This window comes from Leucoraja erinacea, chromosome 11 (assembly GCF_028641065.1).
Source record: "Leucoraja erinacea ecotype New England chromosome 11, Leri_hhj_1, whole genome shotgun sequence".
Lineage (NCBI taxonomy): Eukaryota > Metazoa > Chordata > Chondrichthyes > Rajiformes > Rajidae > Leucoraja > Leucoraja erinaceus.
In genome coordinates this window covers 7,564,468-7,585,701 of record NC_073387.1, presented here as the reverse complement: position 1 = coordinate 7,585,701, position 21,234 = coordinate 7,564,468, and the positions used below count along the sequence as shown (strand labels likewise).

Below are 21,234 nucleotides of genomic sequence, written 5' to 3'. Positions count from 1 at the left end.
AGGCGGATCGCCGAGAAGCCATATAACCGAAAGGGCAGGACGTCTAAAAGCCAACTAACCGAACGGCCGCATTGCCAAAAAGCCAAATAACGGACATGACGTCGCCGGGGGGCGGGGCTTGTCAGCAATTGGTCCAGACCCCCGCACCGATCACATCACTGGACGGGGGAGACGGGAGGGTGGGGATCATTTTAAATTTTCCTTTGTGGCTTTTGGACTTTCCTGAATATAAAATAAAACCCCGCATGATTGGAACTTTTGGTTGATTTAACAAAATAATAATCCAAATTCGTTCCATAAATATTTACAACAACTGTGACAATTATATTTTGATACATGTTTGAGTAAGGGTGGGGGAGACAGCCTACCTGGGGGCAGCGACAGTGGCCGGGCCTCTGGCATAAAGACCGGTCCTGTTGCTCAGAAGGGTAAGGAAAAGAAGAGGAGGGCAATTGTAATAGGGGACTCTATAGTCAGGGGGTCGGATAGGCGATTCAGTGGACGCAGACAGGAGTCCCGGATGGTAGTTTGCCTCCCTGGTGCCAGGGTCAGGGATGTGTCTGAACGGGTCCAAGAAATCCTGAAATGGGAAGGAGAGGAGCCTGAGGTTGTGGTGCATATAGGTACCAACGACATAGGTAAAAAAAGAGAAGTGGTCCTGAAAGAAGAATTTAGGGAATTAGGTAGAGAGTTCAGGAGAAGGACTGCAAAGGTAACAATCTCAGGATTACTGCCTGTGCCACGCGACAGTGAGAGTAGAAATGGAGCGAGGTGGAGGATAAATGAGTGGATGAGGGACTGGTGCAGTGGGTATGGATTCAAGTTTCTGGATCATTGGGACCTCTTTTGGGGAATGTGCGACCTGTACAGAAAGGACGGGTTGCACTTGAACTCGAGGGGGACCAATATCCTGGCAGGGAGATTTGCAAAGGCTACTGGGGAGACTTTAAACTAGTATGGTTGGAGGGAGGGACTCAAATTGGGAAAGCTAGCAGTCAGTGTGTGAGGCAGGAGGCAGAGAATGGTAGCACTCTGACCCAAAATGTAGGGGAGAGAGAAGAAAAAGACAATAAACAGAGAATAAGAGAATAAGAGGTGGGTTTCTTAAATGTGTATATTTTAATGCTAGGAGCATTGTAAGAAAGGTGGATGAACTTAGAGCCTGGATTGACACCTGGAAGTATGATGTTGTGGCGATCAGTGAAACATGGTTGCAGGAGGGCTGTGATTGGAAACTAAATATTCCAGGATTCCGTTGCTTCAGGTGTGATAGAATTGGAGGGGCAAGAGGTGGAGGTGTTGCATTGCTTATCAGGGAAGATATTACAGCAGTGCTTTGGCAGGATAGATTAGAGGGCTCATCTAGGGAGGCTATTTGGGTGGAACTGAGAAATGGGAAAGGGGTAGCAACACTTATAGGGGTGTATTATAGACCGCAAAATGGGGAGCGGGAATTGGAAGAGCAAATATGTAAGGATATTGCAGATATTAGTAGTAAGCACAAGGTAGTGATTGTGGGAGATTTCAATTTTCCACACATAGACTGGGAAACACATTCTGTAAATGGGCTGGATGAGTTGGAGTTTGTAAAATGTGTGCAGGATAGTTTTTTGCAGCAATACATAGAAGTACCTACTAGAGAAGGGGCGGTGCTGGACCTCCTGTTAGGAAATGAGACGGGTCAGGTGGCAGAGGTATGCGTTGGGGAACAGTTCGGGACCAGTGGTCACAATACCATTAGTTTCAATATAATTATGGAGAGGGGCAGAACTGAACCTAGGGTTGAGATTTTTGATTGGAGAAAGGCTAACTTTGAGGAGATGCGAAAGGATTTAAAAGGAGTAAATTGGGACATTTTGTTTTATGGGAAAGATGTGGAAGAGAAATGGAGTACATTTAAAGGTGACATTTTAAGAGTACAGAATCTTTATGTCCCTGTTCGGTTGAAAGGAAATAGTAAAAATAGGAAAGAGCCATGGTTTTCAAGGGAAATTGGACACTTGGTTTGGGAAAAAAGGGAGATCTACAATAATTATAGGCAGCATGGAGTAAATGAGATGCTTGAGGAGTATAAAGAATGTAAAAAGAATCTCAAGAAAGAAATTAGAAAAGCTAAAAGAAGATATGAGGTTGCTTTGGCAAGTAAGGTGAAAGTAAATCCAAAGGGTTTCTACAGCTATATTAATAGCAAAAGGATAACGAGGGATAAAATTGGTCCATTAGAGAGTCAGAGTGGACAGCTATCTGCAGAGCCAAAAGAGATGTGGGAGATATTGAACAATTTATTTTCTTCGGTATTCACCAAGGAGAAGGATATTGAATTATGTGAGGTAAGGGAAACAAGTAGAGTAGCTATGGATACTATGAGGTTCAAAGTAAAAGAAGTACTGACACTTTTGAGAAATATAAAAGTGGATAAGTCTCCAGGTCCGGACAGGATATTCCCTAGGACATTGAGGGAAGTTAGTGTAGAAATAGCAAGGGCTATGACAGAAATATTTCAAATGTCATTAGAAATGGGAATAGTGCCGGAGGATTGGCGTACTGCGCATGTTGTTCCATTGTTTAAAAAGGGGTCCAAGAGTAAACCTAACAATTATTGACCTGTTAGTTTGATGTCAGTGGTGGGCAAATTAATGGAAAGGATACTTAGAGATAATATATGTAAGCATCTGGATAAACAGGGTCTGATTAGGAACAGTCAACGGATTTGTGCCTGGAAGGTCATGTTTGACTAATCTTCTTGAATTTTTTGAAGAGGTTACTCGGGAAATTGATGAGGGTAAAGCAGTGGATGTTGTATATATAGAAACATAGAAACATAGAAATTAGGTGCAGGAGTAGGCCATTCGGCCCTTCGAGCCTGCACCGCCATTTAATATGATCATGGCTGATCATCCAACTCAGTATCCCGTACCTGCCTTCTCTCCATACCCTCTGATCCCCTTGGCCACAAGGGCCACATATAACTCCCTCTTAAATATAGCCAATGAACTGGCCTCAACTACCCTCTGTGGCAGAGAGTTCCAGAGATTCACCACTCTCTGTGTGAAAAAAGTTCTCCTCATCTCGGTTTTAAAGGATTTCCCCCTTATCCTTAAGCTGTGACCCCTTGTCCTGGACTTCCCCAACATCGGGAACAATTTTCCTGCATCTAGCCTGTCCAACCCCTTAAGAATTTTGTAAGTTTCTATAAGATCCCCTCTCAATCTCCTATATTCTAGAGAGTATAAACCAAGTCTATCCAGTCTTTGTTCATAAGACAGTCCTGACATCCCAGGAATCAGTCTGGTGAACCTTTTCTGCACTCCCTCTATGGCAATAATGTCCTTCCTCAGATTTGGAGACCAAAACTGCACGCAATACTCCAGGTGTGGTCTCACCAAGACCCTGTACAACTGCAGTAGAACCTCCCTGCTCCTATACTCAAATCCTCTTGCTATGAAAGCCAACATACCATTCGCTTTCTTTACTGCCTGCTGCACCTGCATGCCTACCTTCAATGACTGGTGTACCATGACACCCAGGTCTCGCTGCATCTCCCCCTTTCCCAATCGGCCACCGTTTAGATAATAATCTGCTTTCCCGTTTTTGCCACCAAAATGGATAACCTCACATTTATCCACATTAAACTGCATCTGCCAAACATTTGCCCACGCACCCAGCCTATCCAAGTCACCTTGCAGTCTACTAGCATTCTCCTCACACCTAACACTGCCCCCCAGCTTAGTGTCATCCGCAAACTTGGAGATATTGCCTTCAATTCCCTCATCCAGATCATTAATATATATTGTAAATAGCTGGGGTCCCAGTACTGTGCCTTGCGGTACCCCACTAGTCACTGCCTGCCATTGTGAAAAGGACCCGTTTACTCCTACTCTTTGCTTCCTGTTTGCCAGCCAGTTCTCTATCCACATCAATACTGAACCCCCAATGCCATGTGCTTTAAGTTTGTATACTAATCTCTTATGTGGGACCTTGTCGAAAGCCTTCTGGAAGTCCAGATACACCACATCCACTGGTTCTCCCCTATCCATGCTACTAGTTACATCCTCGAAAAATTCTATAAGATTCGTCAGACATGATTTACCTTTCGTAAATCCATGCTGACTTTGTCCAATGATTTCACCACTTTCCAAATGTGCTGCTATCCCATCTTTAATAACTGACTCTAGCAGTTTCCCCACTATCGATGTTAGGCTAACTGGTCTGTAATTCCCCGTTTTCTCTCTCCCTCCCTTCTTAAAAAGTGGGGTTACGTTTGCTACCCGCCAATCCTCTGGAACTACTCCAGAATCTAAAGAGTTTTGAAAGATTATTACTAATGCATCCACTATTTCTGGAGCTATTTCCTTAAGTAATGGACTTCAGTAAGGCCTTTGTCAAGGTTCCTGATGGAAGGTTGGTTAAGAAGGTTCAATGGTTGGGTATTAATGGTGGAGTAGCAAGATGGATTCAACAGTAGCTGAATGGGAGATGCCAGAGAGTAATGGTGGATGGTTGTTTGTCAGGTTGGAGGCCAGTGACTAGTGGGGTGCCACAGGGATCTGTGTTGGGTCCACTGTTGTTTGTCATGTACATCAATGATCTGGATGATGGTGTGGTAAATTGGATTAGTAAGTATGCAGATGATACTAAGATAGGAGGGGTTGTGGATAATGAAGTAGATTTTTCAAAGTCTACAGAGAGATTTATGCCAGTTGGAAGAGTGGACTGAAAGATGGCAGATGGAGTTTAATGCTGATAAGTGTGAGGTGCTACATCTTGGCAGGACAAATCAAAATAGGACGTACATAGTGAATGGTAGGGAATTGAAGAATGCAGGTGGACAGAGGGATCTGGGAATAACTGTGCACAGTTCCCTGAAAGTGGAATCTCATGTAGATAGGGTGGTAAAGAAAGCTTTTGGTGTGCTGGCCTTTATAAATCAGAGCATTGAGTATAGAAGTTGGGATGTAATGTTACAATTGTACAAGGCATTGGTGAGGCCAATTCTGGAGTATGGGGTACAATTTTGGTCGCCTAATTATAGGAAGGATGTCAACAAAATAGAGAGAGTACAGAGGAGATTTACTAGAATGTTGCCTGGGTTTCAGCAACTAAGTTACAGAGAAAGGTTGAACAAGTTAGGGCTTTATTCTTTGGAGTGCAGAAGGTTAAGGGGGGACTTGATAGAGGTCTTTAAAATGATGAGAGGGATGGACAGAGTTGACGTGGAAAAGCTTTTCCCACTGAGAGGAGGGAAGATTCAAACAAGGGAACATGACTTGAGAATTAAGGGACAGAAGTTTAGGGGTAACGTGAGGGGGAACTTCTTTACTCAGAGAGTGGTGGCTGTGTGGAATGAGCTTCCAGTGAAGGTGGTGGAGGCACGTTCGTTTTTATCATTTATAAATAAATTGGATAGTTATATGGATGAGAAAGGAATGGAGGGTTATGGTCTGAGCGCAGGTATATGGGACTAGGGGAGAATACGTGTTCGGCACGGACTAGAAGGGTCGAGATGGCCTGTTTCCATGCTGTAATTGTTATACCACAAACATTTACATACACTACCGTGCATCTTGAAGGCCAGTGGTCCTTGTGGGTGTGAATCGAGAAACCAGTCGAAAAAAATATGAGCGTTTTTATAAAGAATATCTTAGCTCCCTGAGTCAGTTCAGTGATATGAATCAGGGGCCTCAGAACTTTTTTGAAAGTGGGGGGGTTGAGCGATCACTGATCACTGGGGGTTACCCGGTGAGGGAGCGGAGGGTGGTACAATTATTATTTTTTGTTGTTTTCTCGTACTTCTTCCACTTCTTCGCTTCAGCATCTCGTCCACGTCCGGTTACCGCATGGACACAAACAATCAGACTGCTAAAACTTAGTCCTGTTTGCAGTTGTGTCCCCTGCCACAGGTCACAGGTTGAATTAGGTTCCAGAAACCTGGGCCTGTGGGTCCCAGTGTGAAATGGTGAGAATTGAGACTGTAGCTGTAGCCTCCTCATCACTATTGTTCACTCTGTCTTCTTGCCACATGATGGCACAGACCATTTATTTTGCAGAGTGGGAGCCATCATGGAGCATCCTGAAAATTGCTGCCGCTGTGCGGAACATCAGTGGATCTTGCAGAGTACAGCTGAACAGCACTTGTTTGCATGGACCTGTCATACATTACACATCACAGAACCACCCTTCCTTTACAAAATGAGGAAATAATGCAGAGTTTTTAAATATGTGACTATATATATATGATACAAGCATGCACACACAATTAGTGGTACAATTATTGGTTGAATAAGCCAGCTTCTTATCAGTTCACTGTTTCTTCACAAGAGCCTTTGATTACTTTGAGTTCCAAGTAGGAACAAATATGTATTGAAACCATCGCTTATCAAGTTCCAGGGTTAATTTAGTGCTATTTTTTCAAAGTTAACATTTTATTATTCTATATAAATTCAGCTACTGCAAATTATGTTGACAAGTAAAATGTGTCTTTCCTAACAAGTTCCTTGGCACAACTTTGAACATGGTTAAAGCAACTACACATTGCAATTGAAACACTGGCTCATTAAGTACAAAAGCAATTGCACAATTAACCATGACTCCATAATGGTCAACTATCTGTAAATAGACAGCAGTAAAAACAGAAGTAATATCTGTTTCAACAATTCTAGCCTGACAACATGAAGAGGAATGCTGCTAATTTTGTTCCTTCATCAAACTTTACTATCGCTGACTAAGATAGCTTTTGCTGATGTATTTTTGTTGCCTTGAGTCTTTAGTAGTGAGCCACCTTCTTCAGTACCTTATGACTCATGAACATACTCCGATGGAGTTGGATGGAAAAAAACTATTCATTAATTTCAACGCAATAAGGATGAAGGATGGCAAAATATTTGAGTAATCGAGTGCATAATTTCAAGTTAAAGATTGACGTATGGGCGGCATGGTGGCACAACAATAGAGTTGCAACCTCACATCGCCAGAGACTCAGGTTTAATCCTGACTATGGGTGCTGTCTGTACGGAGTTTGTACTTTTAACCTGCGTGGGTTTTCTCCAGGGATCTCCCATTTCTTCTCCACTTCAAAGACGTACAGGTTTGTAGGTTAATTGACTTTGTTTAATTGTAAATTGTCCCTAGTGTGTAGGATAGTATTAGTGTTCGGCAATCGCTGGTCGGTGCGGATTCTGTGGGCCAAAGGGCCTGTTTCCATGCTGTATCTCTAAATTAAACTAAACTAAACAGAATAGACATTTTCCATGCATCTGTTGCCCATTTTCTTCTGGTCAACATGACTGGTTGTTTTTGTAATATTCTATTAAAAAAGCTTTGTTAACAAACAGGCTCTTTGTGCCCACAATGTCGGTGCCAAGCACGATGTCAAGTTAATCTAATCTCCTTTGCCTGCATGTGATCCATATCCCTCCATTCACTACATATTCATATGCCTATTTAAAGGCCTCTTAAACAACACTATTGTATCTGTTTCCACACCAACCCTGGCAACATATTCCAGGCAACCACCTCTATCTGTGTAAAAATCTTGCTTCATACATCTCGTTTAAACTTTTCCCACTGACCTTAAAGCTATGGTCTCTAATCTTTGTTGTTTCCAACCATGGAAAAAAAAAGATTGTTTACCCTATCTAAGCCTCAGAATTGTATACACTTCTCTCAAGTCAATACTCCAGAGAACATAATCCAAGTCTGTTCAACCTTTCCCCATACCTAACACCCTCTAATCAAAGCAGCATCCTGGTAAAAAAACTCCAAGGCCTCCACATCATACGTGTAATGGGGGTGACTAATACTGTTGCATCATATCTTCCTGACTCTTATACTCAATGAAGCAACTGATGAAAGCAAGCAGACCATATTCCCGCCACTTTCAGGGACATATGGACTTGGATTTCAAGATCCCTCTACACATCAATGCTGCTACGGTTCTTGTCATTAACTGTATACTTTTCCCTTACATTCAACCTCTCTAAGTGCACCATCTCACAATAGCTCTGTTTAAACTCCATCTGTCAATTCTCTGCTCATATTTGTACCCTAATCTATATCTTGCTATGGGCTTAACTGCCTTCTTCTCTGTCTCTAACTCCACCAATGTCAGTGCGGCCTGAACAGGTCACAGCGAAACACCATTAATTACACTCGTCCAAGCAGAATAACACCCTTCCATGACTACTATTTTAGGTAAGCCAGTTCTGAAACCAAACTACCAAATCCTGTGGATTCCATGCTTCCTAATCTTCTGGATGGTGTTGTGTGGTTGCACTGGATCTTGCCAACTCGACACATTGTAGCCGTGTCCACCAGTGGATGGAGTTAAGTTCAAGATACAGATCTGAATAACCATTAAAAAGCCTAGTCTGCTGTGGATGGTGTTGAGCACCTTCTGTGGTTTTGGAACTCCATCTGTACAATCAAATAGAGGGTATTCCTTGCACCTGCTCTCTGGCTCCCGGATATCAGGAGATACAACACTCATCGAGGAGCACCCAATTTCGGAGCTGCTCTCATAGTCATTCTACATGTGGCATTCAGTTAATTTTATGGTCAATGGTCACCCCTAGGATGATCAATACCATTGAATTTTGAGGGGAGATGGTTCTTCTGTCTTGTTGGAGATGACAATTTTCTCACACCATGCAAAAACAGATACCCCATGACATTCACTAATCCAGCTTGAATGCGGGACATAGCTGCTGGATGCTGACACGTTCTGCTTCCTTACCTGAGTTGCTGTGAACAGACTGAACAGTTTTGCAAACATCAGTAAACATTGCCACTTCTAAAGGTGTGGAGGGAGGGACGCTAATGAAGCAACTGAAGAAGGTTGGCCCTTTTGTCCAGAAGTGACAAAAGCTAAAGGGCATATGTTTAGATGGAAGAGGATTAGAAGAAATCAAAGCTAAAATCATTTTCACCCAGGGCATGGATGGTATCTCTCTGAGGTGATGGTGGAGACAGGTACTCTCACTACATTCAGTATGAATCTAGATGAGTTGAATTGCCATGGCAATTACATCAGAAAAGTAGGATTACATCATTAATGGTCAGCTTGGGTGAGTTGGGCCGAAGGTCCTGCATCCGTTCTGTATAACTCTATGAACAAATAACTTTCTTCAGAAATGCCCAGCATTATCTGGCACGCAAAGCCCTTCAATTCTGTTTGCACCAATACAAACAATTTGAAATTTCAGTACAATTTTCCTGTCAAGATCTCATTTCTGGATCATAAACATTCAATTCTGAGCCAATTAACTAAAGAGTGACAGAAAAAGTAGAAGCTTAAAACATGGTGACAAAAGCTTGATGTTACTTAAAGCAATTATTTGTAAGACAGGAAGAACCTTGGAGTAAAACTGTGCAGTTTATATTTATATATCCTGTGGCATGCACAGAATAAAATGATTGGTTGTGGTAACTGAAATTAATACGGTGGCAATGGTCTTGCTTGGCAGCTGAATAACTTTTTTTTTTTCATAAAACATAAAACATAGAATTCAGAACACAGAGAACTACTGCACAGGAACAGGCCCTTCAGCCCATGTTTTCTGTGACTAACATGATGGCACATTTCTGCCTATACGTAAGTCATCCCCCTTGGCTTGGTCTAAGTGCAAATTGTTCCTTGTGTGTGTAGGATAGTGTTAATTTGTGGGAATCGCTGGTCGGTGTAGACTCGGAGGGTTGAAGGGCCTGCTTCGGTGCTGTATCTCCAAACTAAACTAAGTAGCAGGAGCTGCTGGACGCTCCAGTTTAGTCAAACCTGAGAGAAAGTCTTCAAACTTACCCAGTTGCTCATTTATACAGGGACTGACATCGCCACTATTGACGGGATCTATAGGAATTGTGCATCAAACAAAACAGCCTGTATCTTCAATGATCCACACCATTCTGTCCACACTCCCAACTCACGCCTACCATTGGGAAGAAGGAATAGGCGTCTGAAAACCAAAACCACCATGTTCAAGAATATCTTCTTCCCCAAAACCATTAAGCCCTTGAATACTACACAACACTAACTATATTAATGAAATATGGACTGTCTTTGTTTGCACTGAGGACTTCACAGCTTTTTATTTTGCACTATTGTATCGGGCATATTAATTTATATGAATATTTGTTTGTTATATGGTATCTCTGTGTATTGTCTTTACAGTCCTGTTATGCTGCTGCAAGTAAGAATTAAATTGTTCTATTGTTTATAAATGTGACTATTAAACATGCTGGACTCTTCACACTGCGAGACTCAGAGGTCTTAGTGAAGATGAGGACCGATGTGCACTATTTGTTATGGAGCAGCAGACTGCCAGAAAAAAAGAGTCTTGTACAAGTATATTAGGAGCAGGCAGGAGTGGCCCACCGAGTCCATGCCGACCAGCAATCACCCCGCGCACTAACACTTTCCTACATACTAGGGACAATCTACAATCTTTACCAAAGTCAATTAGCCTACAAACCTGCATGTCTTGGATTGTGCGAGCATATGGGGAAAACCCACGTTGTCACGGGGAGAACGTACAAACGCTGTACAGACCGCATCCGCAGTCAAGATCGAACCAGGGTCTCTAGCCCTTTAAGTTAGCAACTCCACCACTGCACCACCCGTATCATCAATGATCCTTAGGTTTAATTTTTGTCATGAGTGCAGAGTACTTGTTTTGCATGTATTCCAATCAGATCAGCTGTACCATATATAGATACAAATCAGGTCAAAATCTAGTACAATCGATAGAGCAAAGTGGAAGATACAGAGTGCAGAATTGCTCATTTGCTGATAATCTCTATCTATCAAGATGCAAATCTAGCATTTTAAAGTTTGCCGCATTCTTACCCAACTGACAGAGGCCAAAGGCCCACACCCACGTCGCACGGATTGCAAAATCTTCCAGCTTTTCAAACAAGGAAACAATATCATGACGACATCTTGGAGATCGTGAATTTCACTTGTACTAAAACTGCTTGATGTGGACACTCCACATTGCACACTGTTTGATGACGGATTCCCATGGAGCCACACCAACCACCGATCACACCGATCACACACTAAACCCATTTTATTTTTCCCAACATTTCCAGCGATTCCCCCCCACTCACCTACACATACTTAAATCAATTTACAGCAGACAATTAATCTACCAGCATTATGAGAAACACATTTCAGATCTTGTATGCGTTAGTGTGTGTGAGGGCACTGGAGCACCAGGGAGAACATGCAAACTCCACTCAGACAGCCCTTGAGATCAGAATTAATCCCGGATTACTGAACTGTGAGGCAATGACTCTTCTAGCTGCATTACAATGTCACCCACAGACTCCATCTACTCTGTATATTTTTGATGGCTATTGCTTGTGCATACATGAACGCCCCAACCCATATTATGTTCTGTTTAACCCACAGTACAAACATGGGACATCACGCCAGACACAATCTCGAAACTACAGAACAGAACTATATTTTGCCTTGTTAGGGTTTATTAGAGCATGCAAGTTTACCTGCAATGCAGACAGGGGAAAACAGGAACAAAAGGCAAACCATTGGGTGTTAACATAGCATGAAAAGTTTACATTTTCAATTCCATTTATAGAAAACTATAAAATGAGAAGTTGAAAGGAAATGTGCACACATGCAGAATTTTAGTACTAATCTATGTCACCATCCATTTGTTGCTTACAATATACTTTCCCCATGCACCTTAAATATAAGTATCACAGATTTAAAACATTTCTTGTTATGCTGGTTGCAAGTTTATTTTCCTTCTCATTTAAAAGTGCAGGTATAATGGTGGTATTGAATGCTCCCAGCCACAGTGGCTGTAAAGGAAACATAGAAACATAGAATATAGCTGCAGGAGTTGGCCATTTGCCCCTTTGAGCCAGCACCTCCATTCAATATGATCATGGCCGATCATCCTAAATCTGTATCCCGTTCCTGCTTTCTCCCCATATCCTTTGATTCCATTAGCCCTAAGTGCTATATCTAACCCTCTCTTGAATACGCCCAGTGAATTGGCCTCCACTGCCTGCTGTGGCAGAGAATTCTACAGATTCACAGCTCTCTGGGTGAAAAAGTTTTTCCTCATCTTTGTCCTAAATGGCCAACCTCTTATTTTAAGATTATGACCCCCTGGGTCTGGACTCCCCCAACATGGGGAATATTTGTCCTGCATCTAGCCTGTCCAATCCCTTAAGAATTTTATATGTTTTTATAAGATCCCATCTCATCATTCTAAATTCCAGTGAATATAAGACCAGTCAACCCATTCTTCAGATGTCAGTCCTGCCATCCCGGGAATTAACCTGGTGAACCTACGCTCCATTCCCTCAATAGCAAGAATGGCCTTCCTCAAATTAGGAGACTAAAACTGCACACACTACTCCAGTTGTGGTCTCACTAGGGCCCTGTACAACCCCAGAAGGAGACCCTAGCCTTCTTCTGAACACTTGCAGATAACTAGAGAACAGGACCTGTGATTCATTGCAAAACATAAAACATTAAGATTTTTTAAGATGTTGCCAGGACTTGAGAGATTGAGTTACAGGGAGTTGGACTTGCTCCGACCTTATTCCTTGGAGCATAGGAGATCAAGGGATGAGTTTATAGAAGTGTATAACATCACAAGGGACATAGATAGGCTGAATGCATACATTATTTTCCAATTACAGTAGGCTCCAAAGCCACACTCAGCAAAATCAATAACCCCACTCTCACCATCGATGGCACCACTGTCTCCCCATCTCCCAAGGCCTGCAACCTTGGCGTGATCTTTGATTCCACCATCTCCCTTGAGCCTCACATCCGCCGTGTCATTAAAACCTCCTTCTTTCATCTCCGCAACATCGCCAAACTCAGACCCTCTCTCACACCTCCCGCTGCTGAAAGACTCATCCATGCCTTCATCTCCTCCCGACTGGACTATTGCAACTCACTTCTCCTTGGCATCAGCTCCACCTACATCAACCGACTCCAACTGGTCCAGAACGCAGCCGCCCGACTCATCACCCACACCAAATCCTGGCATCACATCACTCCAGTCCTCAAACAACTTCACTGGCTTCCCATCTCCCACCGGATCACCTACAAAATCCTGATTCTCACCTACAAAGCCCTCCACCATCTGCCCCCCCCCCCCCCCCCATATCTCCCTGACCTCCTCTCCCCCTACCAACCCTCACGGTCCCTCAGATCCACATCAGCCGGTCTCCTCTCCATCCACAAGTCCAACCTCCGCAGTTTTGGGGACAGAGCCTTCTCCAGGACAGCTCCCAGGCTCTTGAACTCCCTCCCCCAACTGATCCGCAATTCCGTGTCCCTCACCATCTTCAGTCCCGCCTCAAGACCCATCTCTGCCTATCCTTAGCCCCACGTCCCCCTCCCTTTTCATCTGTGCATTAATTGCCTCATATTGCGTTTTGAATTATATTCTGTCTTTACTTTGTGTACTAGTCATGTCTCTACTATTTATTTCATTCCTCTTAAATGTTTTTCCTCTACCTGCTAAATTTTTGTAAGGTGTCCTTGAGACTCTTGAAAGGCGCCCATAAATAAAATGTATTATTATTATTATTATTATTATTATTATTATTATTATTATTATTATTATTATTATTATTATTATTTTTTCCCAGGAAAAGTAATAATGAGGAATCAAGGTTATTGGTGATAGGAGAAAGGAGTAATAGGAAGTTGAGGGGCAACTTTTTCACACAATTGGTGGCACATATATGGGAAAAGCTGCCAGATGAAGTAATTGAGGTAAGTATAAAATAAATATTTAAGGGGCATTTGGACAGGTATACACATTAGAAAGGATTGGAGGAATAAGCAAATGAGTCTAGTATAGACAGGCATCTTGGTCAGTTGGGATGAACTGCCTGTTTCCATGCTGTTGGCTCTGTGACTCAGACTCTTTTTATCACTTTGATTTAACATTCAATATTAATGGTCCATACTCAACTTCAAAGTTTCAAATGAATGATCAGTAAGGTCCAATAGTTACTTTTTTGCCACTGACTCAACAGTTTCTGTCCAACATCTGAGACTAAGAACTGATTAAGCCAAAGGAGGTCCTTTACATTGGCAAGACCTAGCGTGGACTTGACCGCCATTTCACCCCAACACACACTTGCGCTCAGTCTGCCAAGGACTCTGGATCTATTGGGTGGTGACCATTATAACATCCCTTCCCATTCCCATACTGACCTTCCTGTCCTGGGCCCGCTCCTATAGCAGACTGAGGCCCCTGGGCTTCACTATTCACACATTGTCAATCTTTATCTTACACCTGTTGCCTTTTCATCTCTGGCCTTTGTGTAACTATCTGCTAATCAACCCCCTCCCCCCTCATCTATCCATCACTTGCCTGGCTTTGTCCTGCCCCCATTTCTCTTCCAGCTTTCTTCCCCCCCTTTTACCACAATCAGTCCAAAGAAGAGTCCCGGCTCAAGACATCATCTATTTATGCTCTCCATAAAAGTGGCCTGAAAATTGAGTTACCCCAGCACTGTGGGTTTTTTTGTACAACAGCATCTGCAGTTCCTTGTGCCTCTGGGATCATAGAAGGTTCATCAGAAACCACCATGGCGATAAAAATTGTAGCCATCTTTTGCGATATATTTATATCCAATATATATGTGCTGTTAAAATGATGGTTAGCAATTAATGTGTGAATAAAACTACGGTGCATCCATGCTAAAGTGAATTAACTACTAGGATGCTACCACTCTTTCTCCATGTTAAGCAATGAAAGATCCATTCATTGAAAATCATCTGTAACATTAACTCTGCCTCTTTCCAGACTCTTCAACATTCTCTTTTTGCTTTCAGTTTCAGCAACAGCTCTGACCTACATTTCACAGCTTCAACATGTCCCTTGTTATCTCTCTCTTACTGCGCTCAGGCGGCAAGCGCAGTGGCGCAAAAATAGTGCTGCCACCTTACAGCACCAGGGTTCAATTCTGAGTACAGATGCTGTCTGTACGGAGTTTGCACATTCTCCCTGACACCATGTAGGTTTCCTCCGGATGCTCCGGCATCCTCCCACACTCCAACGACGTGCGGCTGCGTACGTTAATTGGCCTCCCTAAATTGTACCTAGTGTGTAGGATAGAACTATTGTGAATGGGAGATCATTGGTCAGTGTGGACTCAGTGGGCTGAAGGACCTGTTTCCACACAATGTCTCTAAACTAAAAATAAACCAAATTGATAATTCAGACAGCTCTGTAAATTTTGGAATCATCTTGGCAGCCCCAACCTCTTACCATCAGCAATATTCCCTTCTCCCATCCATCACTCTCCTAACCTCACTACAACTTAAACCAAACTTGTTTACTCTTTGCTCTGATGAAGTTTTCATCCTGAAAGATTAATCTGTTTCTCTCTCCACAGCTGCTGCCAGACCAGCTGAGTATTTCCAGCGATGTATGTATTTTTGGAAGATCCATTTAAACTGGTTGTTAGATTGGTATCCTTGTTCTTGAAGTCTTTGAGAAGTGTGGGTTATTTCCAACATAGAAGTGCTCTTATAATTGAACCTAAATTGGAGGGGTTCCAATAACACTGCACAGGAGGGTTTAAACTAGTTTGGCTTGGGATTTGGGAAACATTGCAGCAAGTGGGGATGCTAAATCAACCAGTGCAGTGGCTAGTGCAGAGGCTAGTGCAGTGGCTAGTAAGAGACCAGGGCCAGAATGAAAGGTGAAAGTTTAGGGAACCCTCTTGATAATAAAGGATACTGCAGTGGAGGTGAAAACTGGAACCTTGACAGAAATGTTTGTATCTGCATTAACTGCAGGTAACTGTGGTATAGCCAATGGTGTTCCCTTTTTTAAAAAGGGTAACAGGTATAAGCATGGTAAAATTCGATATATGTTGGAAATCAGTTGTATAATGCATGGAAAAACAAGGATAAAAGTAAAAGCTGATGTAGGCTATCTGTAGCAATGATCAATAATTATTGTTATTTTTCCACCAAGCACAAGCAGTGCCTTTTGAATCCCTTTTCAACAATATTAAAGTACCATTTTTCTGTCGTTTACAGCCTGGGACAATCATTGTTGATTTTGAGTTGATAATCATTCCTTTTTGAGATTTTAAAGCACCGTTTTTTCCTTGGAGGTGTCCCTCTTCCCAGCTCAGCATTAATTATCCTTGACAGCCTTGCTTCTATACTCTCCTGATTCAAAGACTGGACCCCTGCTGTTGACAAACATTGGTACAAAACTATATCATTGCTCACCCATTCCCTTCCCTGGACTGGACTCACATTCAACAGGCATTTCACACAAAGCCCTCGTGCAAGTGTCCTGGTGAATCAAATGGCTATTTGAAACTGAGGTGCAGAATCTCTTTGATTCAGCAAGGGCACTGTCATATCTTAAATTGATGGGTAACACCTCTTATGTATTAAAGGAAATGCTAAGAGATAAGGGCAATACATGCATGGACGGGATTGCGGTATCATTGCCAAAAAGTATATATTAGGTTCTCAGGTACCCTAGTTCAGTAGATGGACTTGAAATAATGTATGAAGTTCTCAACCTGAATGGTTGGTTAGCACAGGACGTACAGGATGGTAAATGAGGGAGTGCAGCATACGTTCACCAGGTTAATTCCCGGGATGGCACGACTAACATAAGATGAAAAAATTGACCGACTGGGCTTATATTCATTGGAATTTTGAAGGATGAGAGAGGAACTTATAGAAGCATATAAAATTCTTAAGGGATTGGATAGGCTAGAGGCAGGAAAAATGTTCCCAATGTTGGGGGAGTCCAGAGCCAGGGGTCACAGTTTAAGAATAAGGGGTAGGCCATTTAGGATTGAGATGAGGAAAAACGTTTTTACCCAGAGAGTTGTGAATTTATGGAATTCTCTGCCACAGAAGGCAGTGGAAGTCAATTCACTGGATGTTTTTAAGAGAGTTAGGTTTAGGTCTTAGGGCTAACGGAATCAAGGGATATGGGGAGAAGGCAGGAACGGGGTATTGATTTAGGATGATCAGCCATGATCATATTGAATGGCGGTGTTGGCTCGTAGGGCCGAAAGGCCTGCACCTGCACCTATTTTCTATGTTTCTATGTTTCTAAACTGCGCGTTTGTGAGCTGGTGAGGTGAAGAAGTTCCTCATACATCCGCCATCAATCAGACACACACCCACTTCCTCCATCCCATGTCTGTGTCTACCCAAAGTGGGCGTCTGTTTTAAATTATTTCAAAGCTCGTCAAATGGGTGTTGGTCAGAAAGAAAACCAGGTAGCTGAAATTAGCCCGTGGCATAAAACTCTGTCTTACAGTAAAACTCATTTGACTGTGAACAATACCACTGACAGCACTGAAAAAAATTAAAACAACTAACTTTATTTTGCATCTGATGGAGTTTAGCTTGGATTTTTACCATCTTGCACTATTTTTTTCTTTTAGCTCTTTGACCTGTTCCAGTTTTGAAAGAAGTTACCCACATCCTGTTGACAGACTGCAACACTGCGGCAAATGTGAACATTTTTTTCACCCATTCTATGACAAATAATCTCTGAAATAGTTGAAGCTGACATCCCTTACCCACTCCGTATCTCTCTCTCACTGTCCTGCTCCATGAAGGCATGTTTTGATTAACAGTGTCGGGGCCGTCAATCTGGAGACCGTTGATAACCAGCAGAACTGAGATCTTGTCGAGCCGCGTCTTCAGTTGCTTTCACTTCAGCATTTCCGGAAAGTCTCAACGAACCAGTGCTGACGTCACAACCACAAAGGCGGCAAGGTGCAATGAATGATGCTGTGGATTTCAGACAAGCCACACTGAATGGTATAAACTAATTTCTCCTATCCCCACCCTCTGCAGTATGATGGCTTTCAACTATATAGTGAAAGGCTTGGATAGAGTGGAGGTGGAGAGGATGTTTCCACTAGTGGGAGAGTCTCGGACCAGAGATCATAGCCTCAGAATTAAAGGATGTTCTTTTAGGAAGGAGATGAGGAGAAATGTCTTTAGCTAGAGTGTGGTGATCTGTAGAATTCTTTGCCACAGAGGGCTGTGGAGGCAGTCAGTGGATATTTTTGAGGCAGAGATAGATAGATTCTTGACTAGTACAGGTGTCAGAGGTTGTGGAGAGAAGGCAGACTTCAGAGTCTTGCCCATATCAATGGGGTTAGGAGGGAGAGATGAATCAGCCATGATTGAATAGCGGAGTAGACTTGACGGGCCGAATGGCCTAATCTATCACTTATGACCTCATGAATATGTGTAGGAGGGAACTGCAGGTGCTGGTTTACACCGAGGTTAGACACAAAATGCTGGTGTAACTCAGTGGGACAGGCAGCATCTCTGGATAGAAGGAATGGGTGACGTTTTGGCTCAAGTCCCTTCTTCAAACTGAGAGTCGTGCAGAGGGAGACACAGAGATATGGAAGGGTACCGTGTGAAAACAAGACATCAACAACATACTTTGTTGGTGCATTGCCCCAGGCAATTACTGACTCTGATAAGACAGGGCCACTTGCAACACAAACTGCACTGCTTTCCCCTCCATCTCAATGATTGATTCATTAATCCTGAATAACTCAAAACTTCCCTTTGAGCACACAGTGTGCTTGACATGATTTTTTTAATGCAAATGTTGTGGCAATGTTTCGTGTTTGAAGTATTCATAGGCCAGATGGATGGGGCTCAGACAACCATTTTAGCATGAAGGGTTTGTCCCTGAAGTCTCTGAAGTCTGCCTCAGGACCATATATTGTCAGATTCAGTTACCTCAAATGTCTGGCTAGAGTCATGGGGTCACAGGGTACTGAATCGCAGTGGCTAGACTACAACCCCCATGGCATTCTGTGATTGGGTGGAAAACAGTGTACCTGTAAGAAACCCATGCAATCATATGGAGAACATGCAAACTCCACATAGACAGCAAGAGAGGTTGAATGTAAAGGCTACATAGATACCCATTAAAACAAGGGCAAGGAATCAGCCCAGCTAGAAAGGAACCTCCTCCTTAATCTCCAAAGATGAAGAATTGACATAGCTGAACATATGCACATAGGCTTCATGGATATCATTAACCAAGTACTGGGATCCAGATTTCGAAATTAATTCTGAGTATGCACAGCGCAGGAATACAGTAGGAAAAACTGTTCGCTCCGCAGAGTAAAATGGCAAAGCAATTTAAATAGTTGTGCACATAACAAATGGTAAAGGAATAACAACTGGTGCCTCATAGATCCATCGACCTGTGTTCAATCCTGATCTCAGGTGCAGTATGGCCGGAGATGACATATTCTCCCTGAGACAGGTGTGTGTTTCTCCAGAATGCTCTAATTTCTTCCTACCTCTCAAAGGCTGGTTCATTGGTTATTATAAATTAATGTTAGTGTAGGTTAAATCGAGTTATACAGCACGGAAACAAGTCACTCGACCCTAAACCATGCAGACAAATATGTCTATCTACACTAATCATATTTACCAACCAGAGAGCAGAGCTGAACTACTATCTACCACTTTGGTTATCCTCAGAGTACACTTGATCAGACTTTGCTGGCTTTACATTGCATTAAGCGGTACTCCCTTATCATGTATCTATACACTGTAAATGGTTCGACAAAAGCTTTTCGTTTGTACCTCGGCACACGTGATAATAAACTAATCTAAATGAAACTAAAATTAACTAAACTAACCTTTAACCTGTGCATGTAACATCGATCCTAACCTTTCCTAACCATGTACCTGTCCAAATGTCTTTTACACATTGTAAATGCACTCACTTTTAACATTCTCTGACATCTCATTCCATATTCCATCACCCTCTGTGTGAAAAAACTGTCTCTCACATCCTTTATCTTTCCTGTCTCATCTTAAACCTTGGCCCTTTAATTTTATTCTCCCCACCCTAGAGAACAGACTGTGACTGCCCCCCTTTATCTATGTCCCTCACGATTTTACAGACCTCAGCAAGGTCACCCCTCGAAGGTGGACACAAAATGCTGGGGTAACTCAGCTGGACAGGCAGCAACTGTGGAGAGAAGGAATGGGTCGAGACACTTCTTCAGACTGAGTCACCCCTCGACCCCAATTGCTCTAGGAAAAGCAAGTCCCACTCTGTCTTGTCTCTACTTATAAATCAAGCCCTCCAGACCAGGCAAAATTCCTGTGAATCTTTTCTGCACCCTTTCTAACGTCTTTGCATCCAAGCTTGTCTGGTGGGTGGCAGGAGAAGCAGGAGTAGAGTTGGTGGGCCATGAGAGAGAATTGGTTACACGGCAGTAATTGGGGGAATGGAATTGATGGGATTTGTATGAAAGCTGGCCTTGACCTAATGGGCCTAAAGCCTCCTTCTCCGGTAACATCAGAACATGTAATTGCTGTAGTGCTGGTGTTTTACTGTCAACGTTTAAAGCACTGGTTAGCACGCAACAAAAGCTTTTCAGTGTACCTCGGTACACATGACAATAAACTGAACTGAACAAAGCTCATTCTAATACCTTTAGGAAATAGTTTGGACTAACACCCCATGGTCAGGTGTTATTGCACACCTCCCGTTGTGGAATATTTTGAGGGAGTGGATGTTTGGGTGCACAGTTTGAAGATCCAGGAGGACAAGTGGATGAGATTAAGCTAGAGAGGGTGCAGTTATATCCTCCATCCCATGTCCTCTTCCTTATTCCAGTCTTCTTTATCCCTCCCATCAACTTGCTCCCCACTCAGTCTCCATGCACTATGCCCCTGTGCAGCCCAGATGCCTACACTCTTACAATCCACAATTCAAGCAAACGATAAGTGGATTACAAACAATCCAGATGTGTGCTTCTAAACTTGAGCCTCAGCCGCAGTTCTCCATGTCCAACTATCACGGGTTGAGAGAGTACACTGAATCCTCAGTATTGCTCACATACAGAGGGACACGGCCTGCACGAGTCAGTGGTTCAACATTATTAATTGCAGTAATCGGACTGTCCAAAGAAATTTTATTCAAATGCATTAGATGGTCGTGTTTGTAAGAAAATCATGTTACACAAAATCATATTGTAAAGATAATGTTATCAATTGGAAATGGAGGATATGGACGATAGGGTGTTGGTGTTGGGGAGCAAGGGGAGGGGGGAGGGGGTTAGAGGTTAACTAACATTGGAGAAATCAATGTACATCCCATTGCGTTGTTAGCACCCAAGTATTATCACCTTGGATAGCTTACAACCCAATGGTATGAACATTGAATTCTCATATGTTAGTTAACTCTAATA

The 21,234-nt window shown here is 42.8% G+C and overlaps 1 protein-coding gene across 1 annotated transcript in view; it reads right to left on the bottom strand.

The window, feature by feature from the left end:
- LOC129701436 (dedicator of cytokinesis protein 2-like) overlaps positions 1 to 20,894 on the bottom strand; it is a 671,641-nt gene extending 650,747 nt beyond the window's left edge. Inside the window, exon 1 of the mRNA XM_055642616.1 lies at positions 17,566 to 20,894. Within this exon, the coding sequence (XP_055498591.1) occupies positions 17,566 to 17,608 (43 nt within the window). The 5' untranslated portion in view covers positions 17,609 to 20,894. The remainder of the gene's footprint in view (positions 1 to 17,565) is intronic.
- Positions 20,895 to 21,234: the final 340 nt, after the last annotated feature.